Source organism: Phyllobates terribilis, unplaced genomic scaffold (assembly GCF_046119375.1).
Source record: "Phyllobates terribilis strain yellow unplaced genomic scaffold, ASM4611937v1 Scaffold_2__4_contigs__length_985480577, whole genome shotgun sequence".
NCBI classification, from domain to species: Eukaryota; Metazoa; Chordata; class Amphibia; order Anura; family Dendrobatidae; genus Phyllobates; species Phyllobates terribilis.
In genome coordinates this window covers 667,980,082-668,004,033 of record NW_027362762.1, presented here as the reverse complement: position 1 = coordinate 668,004,033, position 23,952 = coordinate 667,980,082, and the positions used below count along the sequence as shown (strand labels likewise).

General features: G+C 43.3%; 1 protein-coding gene across 2 annotated transcripts in view; it reads right to left on the bottom strand.

Annotated features, from left to right (window-relative positions):
• Window positions 1-11,681, bottom strand: part of LAMB3 (laminin subunit beta 3) — a 95,277-nt gene extending 83,596 nt beyond the window's left edge. The window contains exons 1-4 of one of the 2 annotated variants that reach the window (XM_073666856.1): window positions 11,474-11,681; window positions 9,592-9,720; window positions 7,868-7,916; window positions 3,938-4,092 (exon numbers count right to left, since the gene is read on the bottom strand). In XM_073666856.1, coding sequence (XP_073522957.1) covers window positions 3,938-4,092; window positions 7,868-7,892 — 180 coding nt within the window. In that variant the 5' untranslated portion in view covers window positions 7,893-7,916; window positions 9,592-9,720; window positions 11,474-11,681. Of the gene's footprint in view, window positions 1-3,937; window positions 4,093-7,867; window positions 7,917-9,591; window positions 9,721-9,791; window positions 9,920-11,473 lie in introns of those variants that run through there. The other variant, XM_073666855.1, reaches the window with a different exon arrangement.
• Window positions 11,682-23,952: the final 12,271 nt, after the last annotated feature.

Below are 23,952 nucleotides of genomic sequence, written 5' to 3'. Positions count from 1 at the left end.
CCCTCCTACAAGTTGGGTCCTCGATTCATCGGCCCCTTCGAAGTCCTCAGGAAAATTAACCCTGTGGCCTACAAATTAAAACTCCCGGCCACCCTACAGATCCCCAACTCCTTCCACGTATCTCTCCTCAAACCCGTTGTCTTTAACTTTTTTTCCCAAAATCCAGGTGCCCCTCCTGCTCCGGTTTCCGCTGATGACATCTTTGAGGTAGAGAGTATTCTGGCCTCCAAGAGGGTAAGAGGAAAAACCTTTTTTCTGGTAGATTGGAAGGGGTTTGGTCCTGAGGAGAGAACTTGGGAACCCAGGGAGAACATCAACGCCCCGCTTCTCCTTGAGAAATTTCTTTCTGGCCAAAAAAAGAGGGGGCCTAAAGGGGGGGGGTACTGTAGCATTGGCGTCTCTGCCCCGTTCTAGGCAGAGACGCCGTCCCTCTCACCTCCCCGCTCCTGGCGCGGCGTCCTCCAGCGCTTCTCCCCCCGCTGCTTCCGGCACGCGCTCCTTCCCCGGCAGTGTGCTTAGGGCGCGCGCGCGCGCGCTCCCCCTCTCTTAAAGGGACCGCGCGCGCCGTCCTAAGGAGTCCCCGGCCAATTGCCGGAGGACCTCCCATATAAAAGGCACCTCCTCCAAAATGGAGGTGCCCGAGCAATGTTGTAGCACTGTTCACTACTCTGCTTCAGCCCTCAGGTCCCGTTGCCAGTTTCCTGCCAGATACCTGCCAGTCTGCTGTCTTATTCCTGCCTGATATCCTGCTACCTGCCTGCTAGCCTGAGGTCCGACGGTCTGCCTTCCAACTCCTGTCAGTCTGTCTAAGGACCAGCTTGTCCGCTCACCTGGGAGCGCACATCTTCTACCTGCCTGCTTGCCTGAGGTCCGACGGTCTGCCTTCCAACTCCTGTCAGTCTGTCTAAGGACCAGCTTGCCCGCTCACCTGGGAGCTCACATCTGCTACCTGCCTGCTAGCCTACCTGGAGGCTCCGCCGTCACGTGCTGTGACCACCCGCCTGTCCAGAGACTCCTGCCCGCTCACCTGGGAGCGCTCATCTGCTACCTGTCTGTTGGTCTTCCTGGAGGCTCCGCCGTCACATGCTGTGACCACCCGTTTATCCAGAGACTCTCGCCTGCTCACCTGGGAGCTCAAGTCTATCATCTGCCGCCACAGGTCGTACCAATCCTTTACCCAGAGACTGCCCCGGTCACTTGCCGTGACCTCCTGCCCGCTCATCCAGAGACTGCCCCGGTCACTTGCCGTGACCTCCTGCTCATTCATCCAGAGACTGCCCCGGTCACTTGCCGTGACCTCCTGCCCGTTCATCCAGAGACTGCCCCGGTCACTTGCCGTGACCTCCTGCCCGTTCATCCAGAGACTGCCCCGGTCACTTGCTGTGACCTCCTGTCCGTTCATTCAGAGACTGTCCCGTTCACCTGCTGAGACTTCCAGCCCGTCTTCCCTGGTCGCCACCCGCTCCCTTACAAGGACCGCCCCCTCATATAGTAGCTCAGAGGTTCCGCCTCCTAGACCCGTTACACACACCATGTCACCAAACAGCACAGTGAGTATCTGTAGCCCTTATATACAGGCCCACTGACTGATTACAAGATTGTAGACACCTGTGATACTAATTAGTGGACACAACTTGAACTTTTGTCACATTATTTTCAGGGGTACCATCATTTCTGTCCAGGCCTATTTCATGAGTTTAATTTTTTTACATTCTGTGGAAGCAGGGTTGAAAAGCAATGTCTGACTTTCATTTGTTCATTTTCAAAGATTTTTAATTTATTATTACTTTTGTCAGATTCAAGTTATTTCTGTGGGTTTTTCTTTCATTAAATGAATGGTACCAACAATTTTGACCACGTGTGTAATTGCAAGTAAACACTACATCATAAAGGAATTAATTTCTGGGTAATTCCCCTTTTTCACTTAACACTAGTCAATCTTCCTGGCTTCTTCCTTACTCTTTCCTTTATAAAACCCCAATTTATATATCTTACATTTATGAGGTCAAGAAAACTGAAAACAGTCTCATGGCGGTTGGAAAAAATGGTTTTAGGCCGTATTTGTGATGTATACTAGTTATTATGGTAAGCAAAAAAAAGATAGATATTATTAATCATTTGCATAAGGTGACCTAAATACATATATGGCAATAACAATGTGATATTCAGTACTGAAGACCATATTACCCCATTGTAAGTCTGTAGATTTCTGTCATTTCATGTTATAACAAGCAAAGTAACAAGCACGTGTACCCAAGTCTGGTTTATAGATAGAAACTAATCTGCCAACTAAAGCACAAGGCAATCATATTAAATGAATAGGGGAAAAAAGCAACTCTCAATTCCTCTCCAAGGGTCAGAAAGAGCAGACGCGTTTTACAAAATAAGTCTGCCATTTCTACTGTTTGACTGTGTGCAAGGGGCAGTGCCCTCTAAGATACTTTCTTGGTGAACTGCTCTGCCCTAGGCATGGAAATCCACCCCTAGTCACACAGCCCATATTAAACAGTTATCAAGTGGAAGTTATGTAAGTGTATAAAGGTTACATATTAAAAATAGACTTGCTGACAATAGTGAGATTTCAGGACGGCTGTCTCGCTCAACAGTAATAACTGCAACTTCAAATGCCAAATGATATTGAATAACACTATCAGTGTGTCTGAGATGGCTGATATTCTGCATAGGCCACTAAACCAAGGTAACGGGTCAAGGGAGATAACTTTTATTGTACAATAAGTCAAGGAGTTTTCTGGGTTTACAACATTGATGGCCTATTGTTAGTGTAGGCCATCAGTCTCACATCGGTTCTGATTCTGCCTCGGCCAGCTGTACAAGCACTGAAGCCCCTTCCATGTTTACATTGTCCCATCTATCTGCATGGCATGTACTTAGTAATTGTGTAGTGAGATATTGAAAAGTTGTCCCAATCACCTTGTAGAACCATTACAAACTAGACTTAGATCAGGGGTCTCAAACACGTGGCCCGCATGTTGTAACACAATTTTTTACAGCTAGAGATGGATTATAACGAGGGCAATCTGGACTAGTATCCAGGGCCCAAGGTTTATGAGGAGTACATGATAAAATTGCCCTCCTTGTAGTCTTTTTTGGCACCTTTGGTGGCATGTATCGCTAGGCAAGTAACATTTTCGGCTTCCTACCCGATGTTTTCTCGAATAAGTCAGCCTGAACGATGACATCATCACCCTGAATGTCTGCGTAATTAAGCAGATGCCTGACCAGAAGAGGGCTACACCGCTGAGGAGTAATTGTAATAAACTGGGGTGCAATTGTAATAAATAGGGGATTGGGTGGGAGAGAGGACATATAATTGCAATGAATTGGGATAGGGTTAGGAAAGAGGACATCTAATTGCAATGAATTTGGGGGACAGAACACAGGAGAGGGACTTGTAATGAACTGGGATAGAGGAATTGTGGATAATTAATTATATTTTATTGGATGGGGGAAAAGTGAATAATTATAGCTAATGGGAGGCACAGAGCATTTATATTTTGAGTAGTGGGTTGCACAGGGGCTACTTATATAATATGGTGTTACCTGTATTCAGGGCCGCAGTTGGGGGAACTTCGTCTCTATCAAGGCCAAAGTCGCTTTTCAGCCTCAGTCTAAATCTAACAATGCGGCCTTCACCCTAATAGGAACTTTTTAAGTAACTCTGGAACCCATTTTAGTTTGAGACCCCTGACAGTTCAATGTAATCATCAAAGTTGCGGCATCACTCACAAAAGCGCAGCTGTCCCTTCAAACACCTGATCAAAATGGCCCCACGAGAGAGACCTCCCCTGATCTGATACTGACAAGATTTTATACTGTAAGAATTGATCCAGCTTATACCCACAGACACATACACCCGCTTCTGAACAGTCAAGAGTCGAAAAGAATGGAAGCTTATATGCAGAGTGAGTGTACCAACCTCTCCAAAGGGAGTGCAGTAAGTTTCTGGCCTTTCCATTCCACAAGTGGAAGAAGCCCTCAGGAAATCCGTTCTTCCAATAAGAAGATCTCCTATTGTAGGATAACATCCTCCACGAGAGCAGTCTTGCTGTGTATTCACAAGTGATGCAAAACCTACAAAAAATGTAAAACCGACATTATGAATAAAATAGTTGCAAAATATAATGTATATCTAATGAAAAATGTATTAAAGACATATCTTAAGAAATCATCATAATAAATGCAATATGGTCCCTTGAATTTTCTATTCACCATGAAAAGTTTTAGAAATTAATTTTGCTAAATTTTCTAAAGAAAAAACGATCTTTAATTAATGATTGCTTTGTGTTCTCTGACTACAAGTAATTAAGCAATTTGTCAACATAATATGTCATTTATAATTGGAATTCAAACATTATCGCTATACAAAGCCAGTGGGACTCATTAAAGAAAATGAATGCATGTTGACATCTCTACGGACTGTGACTGGCAGGCTCACTCAAGTGACATACCACTCGCCTGGCATTGCAGACATGTCAACTGAAAAGTGCCTGGGAAAGGTGAGACGTCACACATAAAACTACATTGACAATTTGTTTATTCACATTCTAGATTCAGTGAAGTCTTTAATCTCAAGGAAACCCAATTTGATTTAAAGGCTCATGCAGACGTCCATGGATCTAGATCCAATCTCAAACTGCAATACATCGACTGGCCGCAGCTCTCCTCGAGCATGACAGCTTCTTACATTTCTATGAGGCTGTCATGCTCAGCTCAGAGAGTCACGGACAGTCTGCACATTAGTGGTCTGTGCTCGGACCAATTTGATTTGACGTCTGCATAATCCCTCAAGGGAACCTGGTTTATAGATTTAGGTTCTCAATCTGCGTGAAAAACTGAAGAGTGCACTCCGATAAAAAATCGGATTGCACTCTGACCAATATTAATCTATGAGACTCTGCTCATCTGCAATTTTTTTCTCAGCTCAGATTGGACTGAGAAAAAAAATTGCAGCGTCCTGCGATTTGCCACGTATATCGGACGGCACTCGCCAATGCAAGTCAATGAGTGCGATTAAAAAAATCAGATGGCATTCGGACCATGAGAGTGCCATCTGATTTCAATGAGATTTTAACATGAGTAGATAGATAGATATAAATATGTGATTGAGATATATAATCAGTGCTTTGCATGTGTTGCTTACCGTACATGTATTTTAGTACAAAATAAATACATTTTCTAAAAAAAAATGGCTTGGGATCCCCCTAAATTTTATTAACCAGTAGAGAGAAAGTGGACAGCTGGGGCTGATGTTTATAGCCTGGGAAGGGGGTAATACCCCTGTAGCTTCCCAGGCTATTAATATCAGCTCACAGCTGTATACCTAGCCTTTACTGGTTATTAAAAAGGTAGGATCTGAAAAAAAAATTACGTTGGGCCCTCTATAATTAATAACCAGCAAAGACTAGGCAGACAGCTGCAGGCTAATAGGCTAGGAAGGAGCCATGGATATTGGCTCCCTCCCAGGCTAAAAACCATCAGCTCTCAGCCGCCCCTAAAAAGGCACATCCATAAGAAGCCCCAATTCTGGTGCTTAGCCACTGCTCTTCCCACTTGCCCTGGTGCAGTTTGAAGTGGGATAATAGGGTTGGGGTTGATATCAGCTTTGAATTGGCAGCTTGCTGGATGGCAGGCTGTATAATCGCATCATGCAACAATTCAGCCTGATGACGCGCCTATGCACAAATGGATTATCTTCTCGTCGGACAGGTGAAGAATATGGTTCTTTACTTTTTTTAACTTTTTTACAGTTGACATGGCCTTTAATTGATTTGGGTGTTATGGTAAGTATAAGGCTTTTTGGTAAATGTAGATTCAATAAAGGAGTCTGTGTCATTATTTCAAATAAAGTACTTTATTCTGGGTGTTTGTATTTTATTTAACAATTTGACTATGGGGTTAGTAATGGGGGCGTCTTATAGATGCCTCTCCATTACTAACCCCTGGTCTTGATGTCAGCTGCCAATACAAAGCTGGCATCAACCTCAACCCTATTACACCACTTGCCACCGCACCAAGGCATAAAGGAAGAGCGGAGGCTAAGCACCAGAATTTTTGCATCTTATGAATGCGCCTTTTCTGGGGTGGCTGAGAGCTGATGTTTTTAGTCTTGGAGGGGGCCAATATCCATGGTCCCTTCCTAGCCTATTAATATCAGCCTGCAGCTGTCTGCCTAGCCTTTGCTGGCTATTGTGTGTGTGTGTGTGTGTGTGTACACATGTAATGAAGAATATTTCCTTGGAAAACTATGTGAAAATGACATAGAGAATTCCTCTATGTAAACGCTCATGTTAAAGTCGCATTGCAATCGGATCGCATTCGCATGTAAATTGGACGTCATTCGGATGCTAGGTGAGAAAAATTGCATTGCACTCGCATGAAAATCGCATGACACTTGTCTGACTTTTCGGTCTGATATTGGATTGTTTTTTTTACGGTGATGGGTATGAGCCCTAAATCTGTTATCCAAAACAGTAGCAGCTTCCTAATATTTGTTTCCTTTCGGCCAGGTGCGATATTTGCAGAAAAAAAAACTCTGAAGACTGTATTCCCAAGCTTGTATTACGGTTATGGGATCTGAGCTGTCCATTGGAGAAGTCAGACTGGCCAATTCTTCTTGTTTTATTGATTTTCCTCAGGCCGGGTATATCATCACAAGTCGCTGCATGCACAGTGCAGCTGAGGTGTACTGGACTTGACCACATCTGTAGACTGTGCATACGTCTGATGCCATTGGACATGGCTTGTGATTACATACCTTCCCAGCCAGGAACTCCAGGGAACAGCGCCTATATGACTTTATACATGCTTGGGAATAAAGCCTTTAGACTAAGTTCCCTTGATGAGTATTTGGTGCGTTTTTGACGCTACATATTTTTGCTGTGCAAAAAATGCAATGTATTACAGTTACAGGAAGGTGGATAAGATTTATAGAAATCTCATGTCATGTTACGCAGGATAAACTGACCTGCGGTGCATTTTTGACATTCACAACATGTCAATTTTTATTGCGTTAAATATGCGCTTAATTTGGACATTTTTCTCCATAGACTTGATGTAAAATAAAAAATGATATTGTGGTAAAATCAATATAAATACATTTATGCCCAAAAATGACAAAATGTATTCTAGGAATTATACCTTTATTGGCTAACCAGAAGAATTATGGTTGCAAGCTTTCAAAGCACAGAGGCTCCTTCTTCAGGCTGGTTTACAAATGAATTACTCTAGATCATTTTTGGACATAAAAGTATTGACATCTCTATAGACTTCAATGAGATGAGGAAAGACCGTATGTATAAAACATCTATGCGTTTTTAGTGTGTTTTCACAGTCGAAAAACTAAAAAGGCAGATAATCCGCACATGGCTTTATCAATAAAGTTTTATCAAAGTTAAGTGAGGGCTTGTTCAAACGTTGCGTTTTTGCCGCTTGTTTTCAGGGGAAAAAATGTAACGTTTTACAGTATGGACAAAGTGAACACAATTTATGAAATCCCATTCTTTTCCTTGCATATTTGAGTCAACAAAGTGTGTTTTCAACTCTTTTAGCATTTTTGCAACTTTTTTTCTGCTGAAAATTTGCATAAGAATTCACCAATGGATTACAAGACAACAGAGACATGGATTGTAATATATAGTTATGGCAGTAATCACCGTTACAGGTACTTTACTGTGATGATGTTACTTTGGGGTCTAAAAACCTGCTGACAGGTTCCCTTTAATAGATGCATAAGAATCCTTAAAACATTTCCTATTCCAGGCATGCACAAAATATTTTCCATAAAAAGCACAATACATATAATTAGTGTGAATAATCCGCCCTGAAGGGACGTAGTACAAAGCCTTACCTAGCAGCATGATGTATACCCACATCCTTTGTTCCTGAGCTCTGAACACCTGTGAATGAAATGCAGAATAACGCCATAAGATTCTCTGTTCTGCTCTTTATATATTATATATTTTTATAAAAGCCTTATGTAATTAGAACCTAATAGAATAGCTAGTCTAGAAAGGCTCTAGTTGTGGAGCACATGCAACATGTGTGGCTTCACAGAGGAGTCAGACCTATAACACATAAGTGATAGATATCAGCATGCACGGGTGTTCTTACCAGATTTGCTTCTTATTTAAAGGGATTGTCCACCTGTTGAGAGAACTTTTTATTTCTACTTAAATGCATGCAATTGGAGCTTAGAAATATTTTTCCAATTGAGTTTCCTTAAACATTTTGCACTGTTTTCCTTCTAAAGCCTCTGTATTGCACTGTCTACTACTGGCTGCAGAGTTAATTGAGATTCCATCAGTCAGTAAAATATGCAGGGAAACAAAGAGCCTCTAAGACTCAAACGGTGCAAAATTTCCAATGAAACTCAATTGCAAAAATGACTTTTTTTGCCTGAAATACATGCATTTAAGTAAAAAAAAAGTGTTCTGAGAGTTGGACAACCCCTTTAAATGAGACAGGAGAAGTAAATTCTAGCAATTATCTAACATGATCAGCTATGTCAAGAGCTTTGATACAAAGTAATCATTCTACATGTAATAGATTATATTCCTGGTGCTTACATGATCATGAATAGGACAAACATGGCAGACGTATAGCAAATACTAGAACCTGACCTGGTAATTCATACAACAGCTTAACAATTGGTAATTTAGAAGAAAGATCTAGCATTGGCAAGTTGTCCAGAGGACAAGATTACTCTATGGATCTTTCTGGTGTCCTTCAGTGTGTTTTGGGGGGTAAGGTTATCATGTCAGGTCATAATTTGCCACTGATCATGAAATGGTCTACTAAAAGCCCTAAAGGTCATTAGATATTTGTTGGCAGGTCCAATCAATTTATACATTCTCTGCTTAGAATCTAAGATCAATAGCTTGTCATAGACATTAGATCGTCATCAGACCCCACCAAAAAATTCTTTAGGCCTGCCAACAAATGTCGTTGACCATCTTGAGTGTCTTATCATATCATTCACCGGACCTACACTTTTTTTGGGTGCACTAAAGCCATACCTTATAAGAACACATCATCCATGATTAAGGACTTTTTTTTAGTCTGAAACGATTAGGAAACTACATCATGCTTGGATGTATTGTGGGTGGCAATTTTTACGATAAGGAATACATTTTTTTTAAAATATTTTAATCAAGAATCGTTGGAAAATTTTCTATTTGTTATGCACACTAAAGTCGTACCTTATAAGGACACAAGACCCGGAGATAGATACCTGGTGCTATTGGCAATATCCCTACTTACAAGGCTGACATTGTTAAATATGGTGGTAACTCAACCAGTGGATTTTTTTTGTTTTATCCTTTAAGGCTATTTTGTTGATTGGAGATTATTAAAACGAGCCAGTGATCTTGTATTCTGTATGTCAATGCCACAAGCACAGAGCTCTGTAGTGTTAGGAACTCTCTTAACAGACGAGCAATATAGTATATATCCATCGATTTGTCTTAAGAGTCGGCTAGGTAACTCCCTATAATGTCGATCAGACGTCCCGTAATGTTCCTTGTAGAAAGAAGCACAGGTATTATTCATAGCTTGCAGCATTGTGAGACTCACCTGGACTTTCACTTTTCTGTAATATCCTCTTCTGGGAGCTCGTCTCTTTCTCCACCCCAAATCCCAACTGCACGTTTCCTTCCTTGAGCTGGCTTTTTAAACCAGGGCTCACCTAGAAGCGTCCGCAGCCTATGTGATAAGGGAGTGTGTCAGTATCCTCATCAGACGCACACACCCAAACACGGTTACTCATCACATACCACATCCTAGACACGGCATGCCTGCTCCAATTCCAGGCAGTCCAGGTACACTGCTGTACAGGATACTGTATATAATACTGTACCTCTGTAGTGTGCAAGGCTTCCTGGCACTGTGACAATTATTCATCATGGGTCTATCACTCGCCCCCAGGTGTGAACCAGCCTATAGCACTTAGGAGCTAACTCTCTTTTAGGAGAAGAGCTGGAATGTCCTCTACGTTCTCCAACATGTACCAATGATACAAGACTGCTAAGATAGGCAGTTGGTGTGAAGTTTCCGCCCTGGCTAAAGCTTTACTATAGCCGTCCACTAAGTGAAGAAAGAAAACAAAAGTCTTCAGTGGAAGTAACCTGAAAATCATTCCATTTTTTACGTCGTATTTGTTAGGACAGACGCAATATAGTTTAGTCTTTTCATAATACAGAGAATATTCTGTTGCAGTTCTGCACATTTGTTGACCATTGTATTTTAATTTTTTATTTTATATTTTACTTTATTTTTTATATAGCGCCATTAGGGTTGAGCGAGTATTTTCTGTCCGAGTATGCTCAGGCCGAGCTCCGAGTAGTTACAGCTGCTCGGTGATATGTTTGAATCGCTCCCGTGTGCATGATTTGCAACTGTTTGACAGTTTTATTACATGTGAGGAATGTCTATTTCTTACACATTCCTCACATGTAATAAAGCTGTCAAACAGTTGCAAATCATGCACACGGGAGCGATTTAACCTCGTCACCGAGCAGCTGTAAATACTCAGAGCTCGGCCGAAGCATACTCGGCGAAAGGGTTAATAGAACATACTCGCTCAACACTAAGCGCCATCATACTCCGCAGCGCTTTACAGACATTATCGGCACTGTCCCCATTGGGGCTCACAATTTACATTCCCTATCAGTATGTCTAAGATTTTAATTACTATGTATGGATTCTTATTGGAATTTGGTGGTCAACAATAGAAAAAAAATGGACTTAAAAAAAAAAAAAAATCTAAAATGACCTATAACATACATAAAAATGTTTTTCCATTGTTGAGACTGTTTGTAGGCACCAAAATCAGCTGGAGCAAAATCTTTCTACATAACTTGGCCTTGATTGAATGAGGTGTTTTTAACAGTTTTCTGGCGTAAAACGCCTTAATAAGTTGCATAATTTCACATTAGACCCGCACAGTTTTGCTAAAATGGTCGGAGCATGGGTGGAATGGGGCATGGCTACACCTGCCCATCTAATTCATGGAAAGTTATGCCACTTTACCCAACTGGAGTACAATTCTGCTGGAGGCGCACACCAGTTAAGAGATGAGCCTAATTCATTAAGTGGTGTATGCCTCTAAGAAATTAGGTGCATCATGCTCCAGGGAGCCTGTGCGCAACGCCAGCCTTAACGAATCGGGCACTTTTTATATGAAGAAGGTGAGTGCAGAGTGGGGTGCTGAATGAGACATAAAGTTAAAAAAAACTCACACAAATTGAATATGAGGAATTGGCTATATATCTGACAAAAAAATTCCTTCTCAACAAACCACTGTAATCTTGACTAATGCATGGTAGTAGTAATAATAATAATAATAATAATAATAATTTAAAAAAAAATATTAAAAGGGGTTTTCCAGTTTTGGCAAAACCCAAGTCTCCTGGTTGCAGTTATTTAAAAAAAAAAAAAGAAATAGTACTTTACTCACTCTCCTCTGGTCCAATACGTAGCCTTCGACACTTTTGTCATTGTCTGCAGTGATGACATCATGTCAACAGCACGGCAGTCAATCAGTGAGCTCATCGGATTTTAGTAGTTTGTGCCATCAAACCAGGGAGAGACGCTGAGCTAATTGGCTGCAGTGCTATAGACATAATGGCAGCGCTGCAGACAATAACAGACACCACAAGCGGCAGCGGAGAATCAGCAATGGACCTGGTGAGTGTAAAAACCTGTAGCTGGAGACAAAGGTCTTCGGAAACCGGAGAAACTCTTTAAACATCTAATGTGCCACTTTACCTTGTTTATATGAAGAACAATGCTGTGCCAAGTAATGTCAGGGCAGGATTGGGCTGGCAGGTAGAGTTTACATGAGGATTTGTAACCTGCTTATCTGGTCTTCCAGGATTTGTTAATACATCCAGGTCATGTTACCCAGGAGGCGAAAAAACATTTATTAAACTAAGCTATATTAAGAAATTACCTCAACACAGATATAAGTCTGCTATAGTGATCATACATTCAACTGCAGTGGCAATGTTGGCATAAGGGTTGAATGGTCAGAATGAAAAGACCAGCTGTGGTCAAAAAAACACATTCAATTAAAGTTTGTCAAACTCAAAAATGTTGTTGATATTGGCCAACCATCTAAAGCGCATGCAGGCCTCCTGACTCTACCCTGACAGATGATGTTGGGGAAGAGGAGTATTGTGCATGCTAAGCTGGGAAAGTCAGGAGTGGTAGCTGTTGGCTGAACGAGTGTTCGGTTAACCACTATATGAAGTTAACCAAGAACTGAGAACGTTCTCCATGTTAATCAAGATCGGCACCCTTTCACCCCCCAAGATCGAGGCTCTACAGCCCCATCCTGAATGGAGCAGAGCAGGTGTGTGCATGCTCCATTCTGCTCCATTCAGTGTCTATAGGACTGATAGCACTCAGCAGTCCCACAGACAATGAATGGAGGGAAGGCCGAGCTCCTCTGCTATGTATAGGAAAATGGATGCAGACTGAGTCGCGTTCTTGGGGTTCCTAAGCAGTCTCAGGATCGTTGGGAGTCTAAGTGTTTGGACCCCAAGTGATCAGCAAGTTATTCCTTATACAATGGATAGGGAACAACTTGTTTTCTGGGGAATAATCCGTTAGTCTATGTGCCCACGATTAGGCTATAGCAGCGCTTTGGACACAACGTATTTTCAATGCATCCAAAAAACTGTGTCCGATCCCTCAGGTAAATCCGCATGTATTCATTGAATGTATTCATTCTTCACAACAGAAACTGACATACTGCGGCACGCGGCATCACATAGAAGCACAGTGGGCATAGGATTTCTATAAATCCATCCACTGTGCTTGTACTGTACAACGCAGCAGTTTGGAAGCAGCGCAGGTGAGCTACGTCCAAACCGCTGCCACTACTGATCGTTGGCACGTACCCTTATACAAGACTTGTTATCAAGTCAAAAGTGACCAGTTTTTGCTTTTACTTTATTCTCGCCCATATCTCTAGAACCGTATGGCGGACTTAAAAGATATAAAAAGCAGAATAGTGGAGGAACAAAACTGGTCACTATTGACTTGATGACAGGTCCTCTTTATCTGATACTCCGCTTTCAAATGAAGTCTCAGCGAGCACCCGAGCATGTTCGCCGAAATGGTTAACAGATCATACTCGCTCATCACTACTCACGACTTCTATTTCAGCGGATTCCACCTGAAATCAGCCTTAAAAGTCACTTAAAAAATACTAGAAAAGAATGAACATATGCACTGCATTGTCAAAACGACTTGCTGTACTTATGTTCCTTCTTGCTGAACTTCTTTTAAGTGCTTCAGTCTTCGCAAGTTGTAAAGTAGCGAAAAGAAGTGACCTACGCATTGTTCAGGCGGCTCATATATGGAAGCCGCTCATTAGTTTACATATACAGTTAAAAACAAAAAGACGCTGGTGACAAAGCTGCAGTAAAACTGACCAATATAAAGCCAAAGAAAGTGCTCCAGGAAAAACACATACTGTAAGGCCTTTTCCTCAAGCGTCTTCTGCTTCAAAAACTCAGCGCTTATGTCGGCATCTAAAAGACGTCGTGTGCACATACGCTGAGGCGGTTTCATCAATTTGCCCTTGTGTGAACGGGCTCTTATGGCTATGTGCAGATGACTGTGTATTCCCTCAAAGCGTGATCATAGTGTGATCCGATTCTCTTGGATGAGGAGAAGATCGAGAGAAAAGATGTATCCATTGTGTCAGTGCACGGAAATCAGACTGCATTCAGATGTCATCCAAGTGCAGTCTGATATTTTACACAGACTCACTGACTTGTATGGCAATGTGCAATGTGAAAACCGAATCAAACTCAGGCACGCAGCAATTTTTTTTCCCCGGACCGGCTGTGTGAAAAAAAAAATCGGATACGTGCACGGCCCCGTAGAATAACATTGTTCCGAGTGCGATTATTCTGGTCGTCTGTACAAGCTCTCACATCTGACAGTCAAGATAGATGACCAAACCCCATCCTCCCTCCTAAGGAAACAGTGAAGTTAGCCAAAAGTCTTGTAAAATATATTAATAGCTGTAAATAAGTAAAATACTGAAAAATAAAGGCATCGTTCACGAGGAGGAGTTGGAGCGGGACTTGTGGGAAGAAACAGTTAATGTTACATTTCAGAAGACGTACAGGACACCACCCTAATGACACAAATCACATGCCCTGGAGGTATAAAAGATCTGATGATCTGACGGGGTGGTTTCCTGTACTGCTCAGTGTCGTCTCCCATAGCTGCACCTCGCAGGGTGTGCCTGCCGTCTGCACTCAGGTAACCAGAATCTATTACACATAGCTGACGTGAAGTCACTTCCCGAAGTTACTGCAAACAAACAATTTCAGGAATCACGGTAACCTAACGCCGGGGGTGTCCACAGGCACTAAAAGCTGCCCAGATAAACAGCCATAAATGCTCAGAAATATCATAAAACTGCGATTTATTGTATAACCTATACAGAGAATGCTTCAAATTCGGAGAATCCGTCACCGTGTAATTTGTTCGCTGTTCAACCCTTTTCACACTTGTACCATGGTATTCAAAAAAACATTAAAAAAAAAGTGCAGTGTCGGATGAGATTCATATAAATCCCATCCACTTTGCTGGAGCTGTAAGATGCAGCAATATCTTTACCTGGCCAGGCTGTTCCTCAGTCACTGTGAAATAAGCTTTTGAATTGATATACAAATGAGGCTGAAGAGCTATGGTAGATCTGAAGCCTCTGTCACTCCAGCTCTATTCCCACCGCCTCCTTTGCTTGAAGTCAGACAACATAGAGGCTATCAGTTAAGAAGGAGAAGGTGGTGGTGCTGGACAGGGAATAGAGCTGGAGTGACAGAGGATTGAGATCTACAATAGTTCTTCAGCCTCGTTTGCATTTCAATTCAAACGCTGATTTCTCAGTAATGGAGGAACAGACTGAGAAAAGAAAAAGAAAAACGATATAGTTTCATAGCATGGGTCATTATGAAGGTGGTGATACCAAATATGTGTCATTTTTGGAGCGTTTCCAACAAATATACCTTATTTTTTCAATTAAAACTGTGATTTTGTTCTATATTTTTTATATCACTTTTTTCTTTTTACATAACTTACTAGTCTCTCAATGATACTTGAACAAGCAATCCTTTATCGCTTTGATAATACACTGTAAAACCTATGTTATCCAATGAATTTCCTAACCTGTCAATGTTGGACTGATAGTTAGCTCATCAGGCCCTGCCCCGGCGGGAAGTGATATGGCAGAAACAGAGACAAAGCGATCTCAATGTGAGGGAGCCTGTAGGCGGACAATGGGAGCAAACTCCCTTTTTCAAACTCCTTACATGCTACTGTCACAATTGACGACAGCATCTAAAGGGTTGAAGTGCTGGGATCGGTTCTATGTCCGTTCTCAGCACTCACAGCAGGCGCTTGGGTGTGTATAACAGCCAGCTGCTGCTGTATATGACATGAGCACAACAGTTGCCATTCATCAGACATAACAGTATATCTGATTGCAGGAAATCACCTTCAAAATGGACGTACAGTTACATCACTTTGCGGGAAGCTGGTTGAAGTCCCTAAAATATAAAAAAAAATGCATTAAAAAAAGAAAAAAATATATAAAAGTTTAAACTATGCCCCACTTTTCCCAGTTTTAAAATAACGGTTAAAAAAAGTAATAATAAATAAACTTCGTATTGTCATGTTCATAAAAGTAAATTCTATCAAAATCTAAAATTATTTTTTTATATACATTAAAAGCCAGATTTGCGTTTTTTTCAGTCATTGCGGTTCCCCCAAAAGATGCAATAAAAAGTTCTCAATATTTTGTATGTAGCCCAAATTGGTATAACTGAAAACTGCAATTTGTCTCACAAAAAAACAAGCCCTCAAACAGCTCCAATCGACAGAAAAATATAAAAGTTACGAGTCTCAGAGAATGTTGACAAAAGAAAACAAGGTTTTTTTTTACAAATTTCAGAATAGCTGATAGTCCTACTGAATAGACTGTCAGAATTTGTATTATGGCAAGAAAAAAGAAGCTAAGTAAAGAAAAACGAGTGGCCATCATTACTTTAAGGAATGTAGGTCAGTCAGTGCGAAAAATTGGGAAAACTTTGAAAGTGTCCCCAAGTGCAGTTGCAAAAACCATCAAGCGCTACAAAGAAACTGGCTCACATGAGGACCGCCCCAGGAAAGGAAGACCAAGAGTCACCTCTGCTTCTGAGGATAAATTTATCTGAGTCACCAACCTCAGAAATCGCAGGTTAACAGCAGCTCAGATTAGAGACCAGGTCAATGCCACACAGAGTTCTAGCAGCAGACACATCTCTACAACAACTGTTAAGAGGAGACTTTGTGCAGCAGGCCTTCATGGTAAAATAGCTGCTAGGAAACCACTGCTAAGGACAGGAACAAGCAGAAGAGACTTGTTTGGGCCAAAGAACACAAAGAATGGACATTAGACCAGTGGAAATCTGTGCTTTGGTCTGATGAGTCCAAATTTGAGATCTTTGGTTCCAACCACCGTGTCTTTGTGCGACGCAGAAAAGGTGAACGGTTGAACTCTACATGCCTGGTTCCCACCGTGAAGCATGGAGGAGGAGGTGTGATGGTGTGGGGGTGCTTTGCTGGTGACACTGTTGGGGATTTATTCAAAATTGAAGGCATACTGAACCAGCATGGCTACCACAGTATCTTGCAGCGGCATGCTATTCCATCTGGTTTGCGTTTAGTTGGACCATCATTTATTTTTCAACAGGACAATGACCCCAAACACACCTCCAGGCTGTGTAAGGGCTATTTGACCAAGAAGGAGAGTGATGGGGTGCTACGCCAGATGACCTGGCCTCCACAGTCACCAGACCTGAACCCAATCGAGATGGTTTGGGGTGAGCTGGACCGCAGAGTGAAGGCAAAAGGGCCAACAAGTGCTAAGCATCTCTGGGAACTCCTTCAAGATTGTTGGAAGACCATTTCCGGTGACTACCTCTTGAAGCTCATCAAGAGAATGCCAAAAGGGTGCAAAGCAGTCATCAAAGCAAAAGGTGGCTACTTTGAAGAACCTAGAATATAAGACATATTGTCAGTTTCACACTTTTTTGCTAAGTATATAATTCCACATGTGTTAATTCATAGTTTTGATGCCTTCAGTGTGAATGTACAATTTTCATAGTCAAGAAAATACAGAAAAATCTTTAAATGAGAAGGTGTGTCCAAACTTTTGGTCTGTACTGTATGTATATACACACACATATAAAGTGGGTACGGAAAGTATTCAGACCCCTTTAAATTTTTCACTTTTTGTTTCATTGCAGCCATTTGGTAAATTCTAAAAATTTCATTTTTTTTCTCATTAAAGTACACTCTGCACCCCATCTTGACTGAGAAAAAACAGAAATGTAGACATTTTTTCAAATTTATTAAAAAAGAAAAACTGAAATATCACATGGTCATAAGTATTCAGACCCTTTGCTCAGTATTGAGTAGAAGCACCCTTTTGAGCTAGTACAGCCATAAGTCTTCTTGGGAATGATGCAACAAGTTTTTCACACCTGGATATGGGGATCCTCTGCCATTCTTCCTTGCAGATCCTCTCCAGTTCTGTGGCGCCCCTGCGGGTTCAGTCGCCACAGAGGTACTGCATCTCACCCAGAGGTGTGGTATGCCACTCTCAGGTAAGGATAGAGTGCTGCCCGGGACCCTAACACCTGCATCCAACACGTCCACTTCAGTAGGGCAGGGCGAGATTGCTCCTAAGGGAGAGCACAGTCCCTGGTCCCTTGCTGGAGTGGAGGGGAACCAAGTGAGGGGGAACCATGTAGTGGGTGTGGGTGGAGGACGTAGTTCAGGGGAGCACTTGAGAGGAAGCTGTATAAAAAGGGGAGCCATCTTAGAAAGACAAGCCAGTCAGAGGAGGAAAGTGTGTGGAGCAGAGGCTCTGCAAGAGCTCTGCTCCGGAGGCGGGCCTAGTGAGAGGCCCAGGACTGAGAGAGGAGAGGGAGCAGTAGAAAGGCTCCAGGACCAGAAGGGATCCCAGGGGTGCGGGAAGTGCTGGAGGCCACCCGTACGCCCGAATCTGCCAGGCGGTGGAGGGATCGAGCCGCAGAGGGGACCGGCCCCTAAACTAGTGGAGAACTACAAGGCTCAGCTAGGAACCGGAGGCTGCTGTACTTGTAAGGTGCAGTGGCCACATCCGCAATTATATCGCTGAGAAGGTGGCCACAGAGGGTCCAGGGGACTGCAGGTCGCCCGACAAGACCCGAGGCTACCGGATTGGGACACTGATTGCGAGGCGCAGGGCAGGAGGGCGAGAGCCAGCGCAGGAAGACGACTGAGGAAGGCACATAGAGAGGGGTCCTGTCAGGCACTCTTGAATTACCTGAGGGATTGCTGAATCCCTGCCTGGTGAACGCAGCACGACGTGGAAGGTTGTAGTCCGGAACCTGGAACCTGAGGAACTTATCAACTGTGAGTAAACTCGGAAGACTACACCCAACTGTCTCTGTGATTATTATCTGCACCATCACCCCTGCAATACAACGCCCAGCACAACCTATAACATCTACCCTGCCCTGGAGCTAAGCTCTACCTGTGGAGAGCCACACCAGCTTTGCTGCACTAACATCAGCTCCAGAGGACCTGCTCCGCAGCGGCGTCTCCCTTTAGCCGCATGCCACAGGTGGCGTCACGAACCTTGTGCATAAAAACTATAAATTCCCTGTAAATATTCCCCTTTCGATTGACCACCCTGGGTCACGGACCGGGTCACCGCCACTGTGACATCTCCCATTGCAACGACCAGCCCGGCACCGAGTACCCCACGGCCCAGGGGGCGCGTCAGTTCCGTCAGGTTGGATGGTGAACGTTGGTGGACAGCCAATTTCAGGTTTCTCCAGAGAAGCTCAATTGGATTTAGGTCAGGGCTCTGGCTGGGCCAGTCAAGAATGGTCACAGAGTTGTTCTGAAGCCACTCCTTTGTTATTTTAGCCGTGTGCTTAGGGTCATTGTCTTGTTGGAAGGTGAACCTTCGGCCAAGTCCAGAGGTCCAGAGCACTTTGGAAGAGGTTTTCATCCAGGATATCTCTGTACTTGGACGCATTCATGTTTCCTTCAATTGCAACCAGTCGTCCTGTCCCTGCAGCTGAAAAACACCCCCCATAGAATGATGCTGCCACCACCATGTTTCACTTTTAGGATTGTATTGGGCAGGTGATGAGCAGTGCCTGATTTTCTCCACACATACCACTTAGAATTATCACTAAAAAGTTCTGTCTTCGTCTCATCAGACCAGAGAATCTTACTTCTCATAGACTGAGAGTCCTTCATGTATTTTTGAGCAAACTCTATGCGGGCTTTCATATGTCTTGCACCGAGGAGAGGCTTCCGTTGGGTCACTCTACCATAAAGGCCCGACTGGTGGAGGGCTGCAGTTATAGTTGAGTTTGTGGAACTTTCTCCCATCATCCTACTGCATCTCTGGCGCTCAACCACAATGACCTTGGGGTTCTTCTTTACCTCTCTCACCAAGGCTCTTCTCCCATGATTGCTCAGTTTGGCTGGACGGCCAGGTCTAGGAAGACTTCTGGAGCTCCCAAACTTCTTCCATTTAAGGATTATGGAGGCCACTGTGCTCTTTGGAACCTTGAGTAATGCAGAAATTCTTTTGTAACCTTGGCCAGATCTGTGCCTTGCCACAATTCTGTCTCTAAGCTCCTTGGGCAGTTTCTTTGAGCTCATGATTCTCATTTGGTCTGACATGCACTGTAAGCTGTGAGGTCTTATATAGACAGGTGTGTGCCTTTCCAAATCAAGTACTATCAGTTTAATTAAACACAGCTGGACTCCAATGAAGGAGCAGAACTATCTCAAGGAGGATCACAAGGAAATGGACAGCATGTGACTTAAATATGAGTGTCTGAGCAAAGGGTCTGAATACTTATGACCACGTGATATTTCAGTTTTTCTTTTTTAATACATTCGCAAAAATTTCTACATTTCTGTTTTTTTTTCAGTCAAGATGGGGTGCAGAGTATACTTTAATGAGAAAAAAAATGAATAATCCTAAAGTAAAATGTAAAAAACTACAGTAGCGCTGCTGCTATAGTAAGATCAGATAGGCAAAGAGCCGCAATCCAATCTCAAAGCACCGTATGCCCTGGTGCAAATACTAAGCGCTCACATGCTTGATTATCAGCTGTCCTTCAGGTGTGACCGGCCGACACACCTATCAGGCTGTCTGCAGTTCTTCTCACCCATGATCTTCATCCCTGTATCCACCTAGTGCAACGGCTGCATGTACCTGAAAGCCAGAGTCTCTGAGAGTCTCTGCAGCCCTCTATCTCCGGCGTTAATATGCCGTTTGAACCCATTTTTTGCTACACTCACGGCTTGTTCTACAGACTCTGGCACATGTCCATCACCTCTAGTTGCAGTTGTGACTTCTTCAAAGGACCCCTGGAAGCTGCAAGCGTATATCTTCATTTGGACTACCATTTTCTCTAAGACAGATGGGAATCACTCTTTTGGTATTTTATGAGTGGTTTGCAGTGCATCTCTTTTCTTTTTATCATTTCAAGAAAAAAAATGTACTTTTTGGAATTTACCAAATGGCTGCAATGTAACAAAGAGTGAAAAATTTAAAGGGGTCTGAATACTTTCCATACCCACTGTATATATATTGTTACAAGGACACTGGCAAAGTACTGGAGAAGAGACTAAGATTGTTAGCTCCAGTGATATAAACAGAAAAAGTGTTCCTGCGCATGAAGTATAGAAAGGGGTTAATCAGCCATCTTAGTGCTAGGGTGATTAAACACCTGTAGAAAGGGAGGAACTCAAGAGGATAAATTCCCAACATTTTAGAGCATTTGTGTGTGTGGTGGGCCTGGAGGTGGAAGCTCTGAGCTGTTTTATCTTGTGAAGGAAAGCTAAACCTTGGATTGTTTGTTCCTGAAGCAGGCGGTTATCCGTAGCAACAAGGATTGTGCCATACGTTATGTTTTGTTTTTCCTGTCAGGCCGGGAAGGTCGAGTTTGTTTTGCTAACATTACCGTGATTTATGCAGTGCTCTTAATAAACCACAGAAGATTTAAAGAGACAGTGTTCCTGTGTTTACCTCTATGTGCAGCCAAGTAAGCCAATCTACAACAATATATATATATATATATATATATATATATATATATATATATATATATATATATATACATACACTGCTCAATAAAATAAAGGGAACACTTAAACAACAGAATATAACTCCAAGTAAATCAAACTTCTGTAAAATCAAATTAGGAAGCAACACTGATTGACAATCAATTTCACATGCTGTTGTGCAAATTGAATAGACAATAGATGGAAATTATTGGCAATTATCAAGACACCCTCAATAAAGGAGTGGTTCTGTAGGTGGGGACGACAGACCACATCTCAGTAGCAATGCTTTCTGGCTGATGTTTTGGTCACTTTTGAATGCTGGTTGTGCTTTTACACTCGTGGTAGCATGAGACGGACTCTACAACCCACAGAAGTTGCTCAGGTAATGCAGCTCATCCAGGATGGCACATCAATGCGAGCTGTGGCAAGAAGGTTTGCTGTGTCTGTCAGTGTAGTGTCCAGAGGCTGGAAGCGCTACCAGGAGACAGGCCAGTACACCAGGAGACGTGGAGGGGGCCGTAGGAGGGCAACAACCCAGCAGCAGGACCGCTACCTCCGCCTTTGTGCAAGGAGGAACAGGAGGAGCCCTGCCAGAGCCCTGCAAAATGACCTCCAGCAGGCCACAAATGAGCATGTAACAAAGAAAATGACAGCACTTCCACTTCAAGAAATAGGTGTGAACAGGTGCCTACTAAGAGGAGCTACCTCAATATACAATGAACAAATAACGTAGCACACTGTAATACTGAGTATGTAAATATGAAATATGAATAGCATAACTGCTGTAAAAAATAGAAATAAATGAAAAATTCTTTGAAAATGTTTTGGCGCATGTAAATATGAAGTATGAAATATGAATAGCATTGCTGCTGTATAAATAAATGAGAAATCTTAGCGCATAAATTGGCCAATTCATGTGTACCTGACAGCCGCGGTAAGGCGTTTCTCGATGTCAGGACCTAACAATGTGAATACCTCTCTAAGAGACCTCCGTCTGCTTATGTGTGGGAAAGTCAGATCCTGATGCATCCTGTTGCTGTAATTTTAACAGGTACCTTAACCGCTCAGCAGCTTCAGTCTCATCTGCTGCTCCCTTCACAGCCATCTTTATCTGCTCCTGTATTTCTTCAGAAAACTCCATTTTGCTTAAGAGCGTTTGCAGCTGGTCATCTAACCACTTCTCCATTCCGTCTGGGGATACTGATCCATTCATAGCCATCGCGGTACACTGTTCACACTAGACACTTCACACCGCTCTCCCCGGAAAATTTTCGTGGCCCCACCAAGCCACAGCAAACCAAGTTTGAGTGCGACAACAATTTTCGTAACCCCGCCGAGTTACAGCCAGATGCTTTAATCTTCGTGACCCCGCCGAGCCACAGTAAAACCAGGTTTGGGTGCAACAACAATTTTCGTAACCCTGCCGAGTTACAGCCAGATGCTTTAATCTTCGTGATCCCGCCGAGCCACAGCAAGATGCTTGCATCCACACTCGTCGTCCTGTGCCGCTACCCCTAGCAACCAGGCTGCAGTTGCCTGCATTCTCCACCACATGTAAGGTAGCGCTATACATCACGCTGGGGTACTCGCTTCACCGGGTCAATTAAAGCACACATGCAATGTTTTCCGGTAATATGTAATCCAGCAGTTTATTACACCTCATGAACTGCACATAACATAGTCCATCTCAGTGGCTCGCCGACATGTTACACATATAACATCTAAGAGCCTTTCCAGTGACAGATATGCCCACTTAGCTCCAGACACAGCCTTCAGCAAGGTAACAATATCAATATACACATCAAGCAGCGTTTTTACCTTTGCCAGGTCGTAGCTGCTTCAGTCAGCTCAGTTCTGCCACAGCTGTGGCTTTAAGGCTTCCCAGATGGGGTCTCCGGCCCACGTACCTTCAAAGGCTACTGGTATCTCAAACACAGGGGGATCCAGCCTCTGCCTTCCAGGCTAGTGGAGTCCCACACATGGACCAGGCCTCTCGCCCTCCAAGGCTACTGGTATCTCCAACACCGGGGATCCAGCCTCTACCTTCCAGGCTTCACCAGGCCTCTCTCTCTAGGCCTCACCAGGCCACTCTTTCTCTACCTGTTTCAAAACTACCAGGGTTTATATATCCTTTTGTGCACACAGGACCTGTGATGATGTCACAGTCACGTGATCAGTCACCTGAGGGGGCGGTAAATGGTCAGCTAGAGCACACCCCCTGGACATTCTAGCAATGCAGCAAGCCGCTGCATTACATATCCCCCCTCTGTTCAAACTTGTGGGGTTGAACACATAGCATACACAATCACATTATAACCCACGGTTCACACAGAGACCATGTACTTGACAATTGCGCTGCTCAGCCCCTGGAACATTAGTCATTGACATTATCCCATTCCTTAGGGACCTACCATCTGTCATTGTCACTAATTTCGTCAAGTCACATTTCCGAGTAGTAACCTTGTCAGACCTCCCCCGCTCCCAGCGGTCAATACAGCAGTGTGACTTACTTGCCCTTGTATCTACAGTCAGGTCTGACTTTGTGCTGTCCCGTACTCGATTGGGTCGTTTGTATGGGCCTCTCAGACCTGAGTTACTGGAGGTCTCACTACCTCTAAACCCATGTCCACTATCCTCAGGACATCTTGAAAGGTCTCTAACTTCTACTGTAGCCGTTCTATTATTTGAAGGGCCCTTTCTCTGTCTGGTCTCACAATTTCTAGACGGCTGCCACCTTCTGCTGCTCAGGCGATGCTGTCTTTCCATTCGCAGTCTGGCGATATTCAA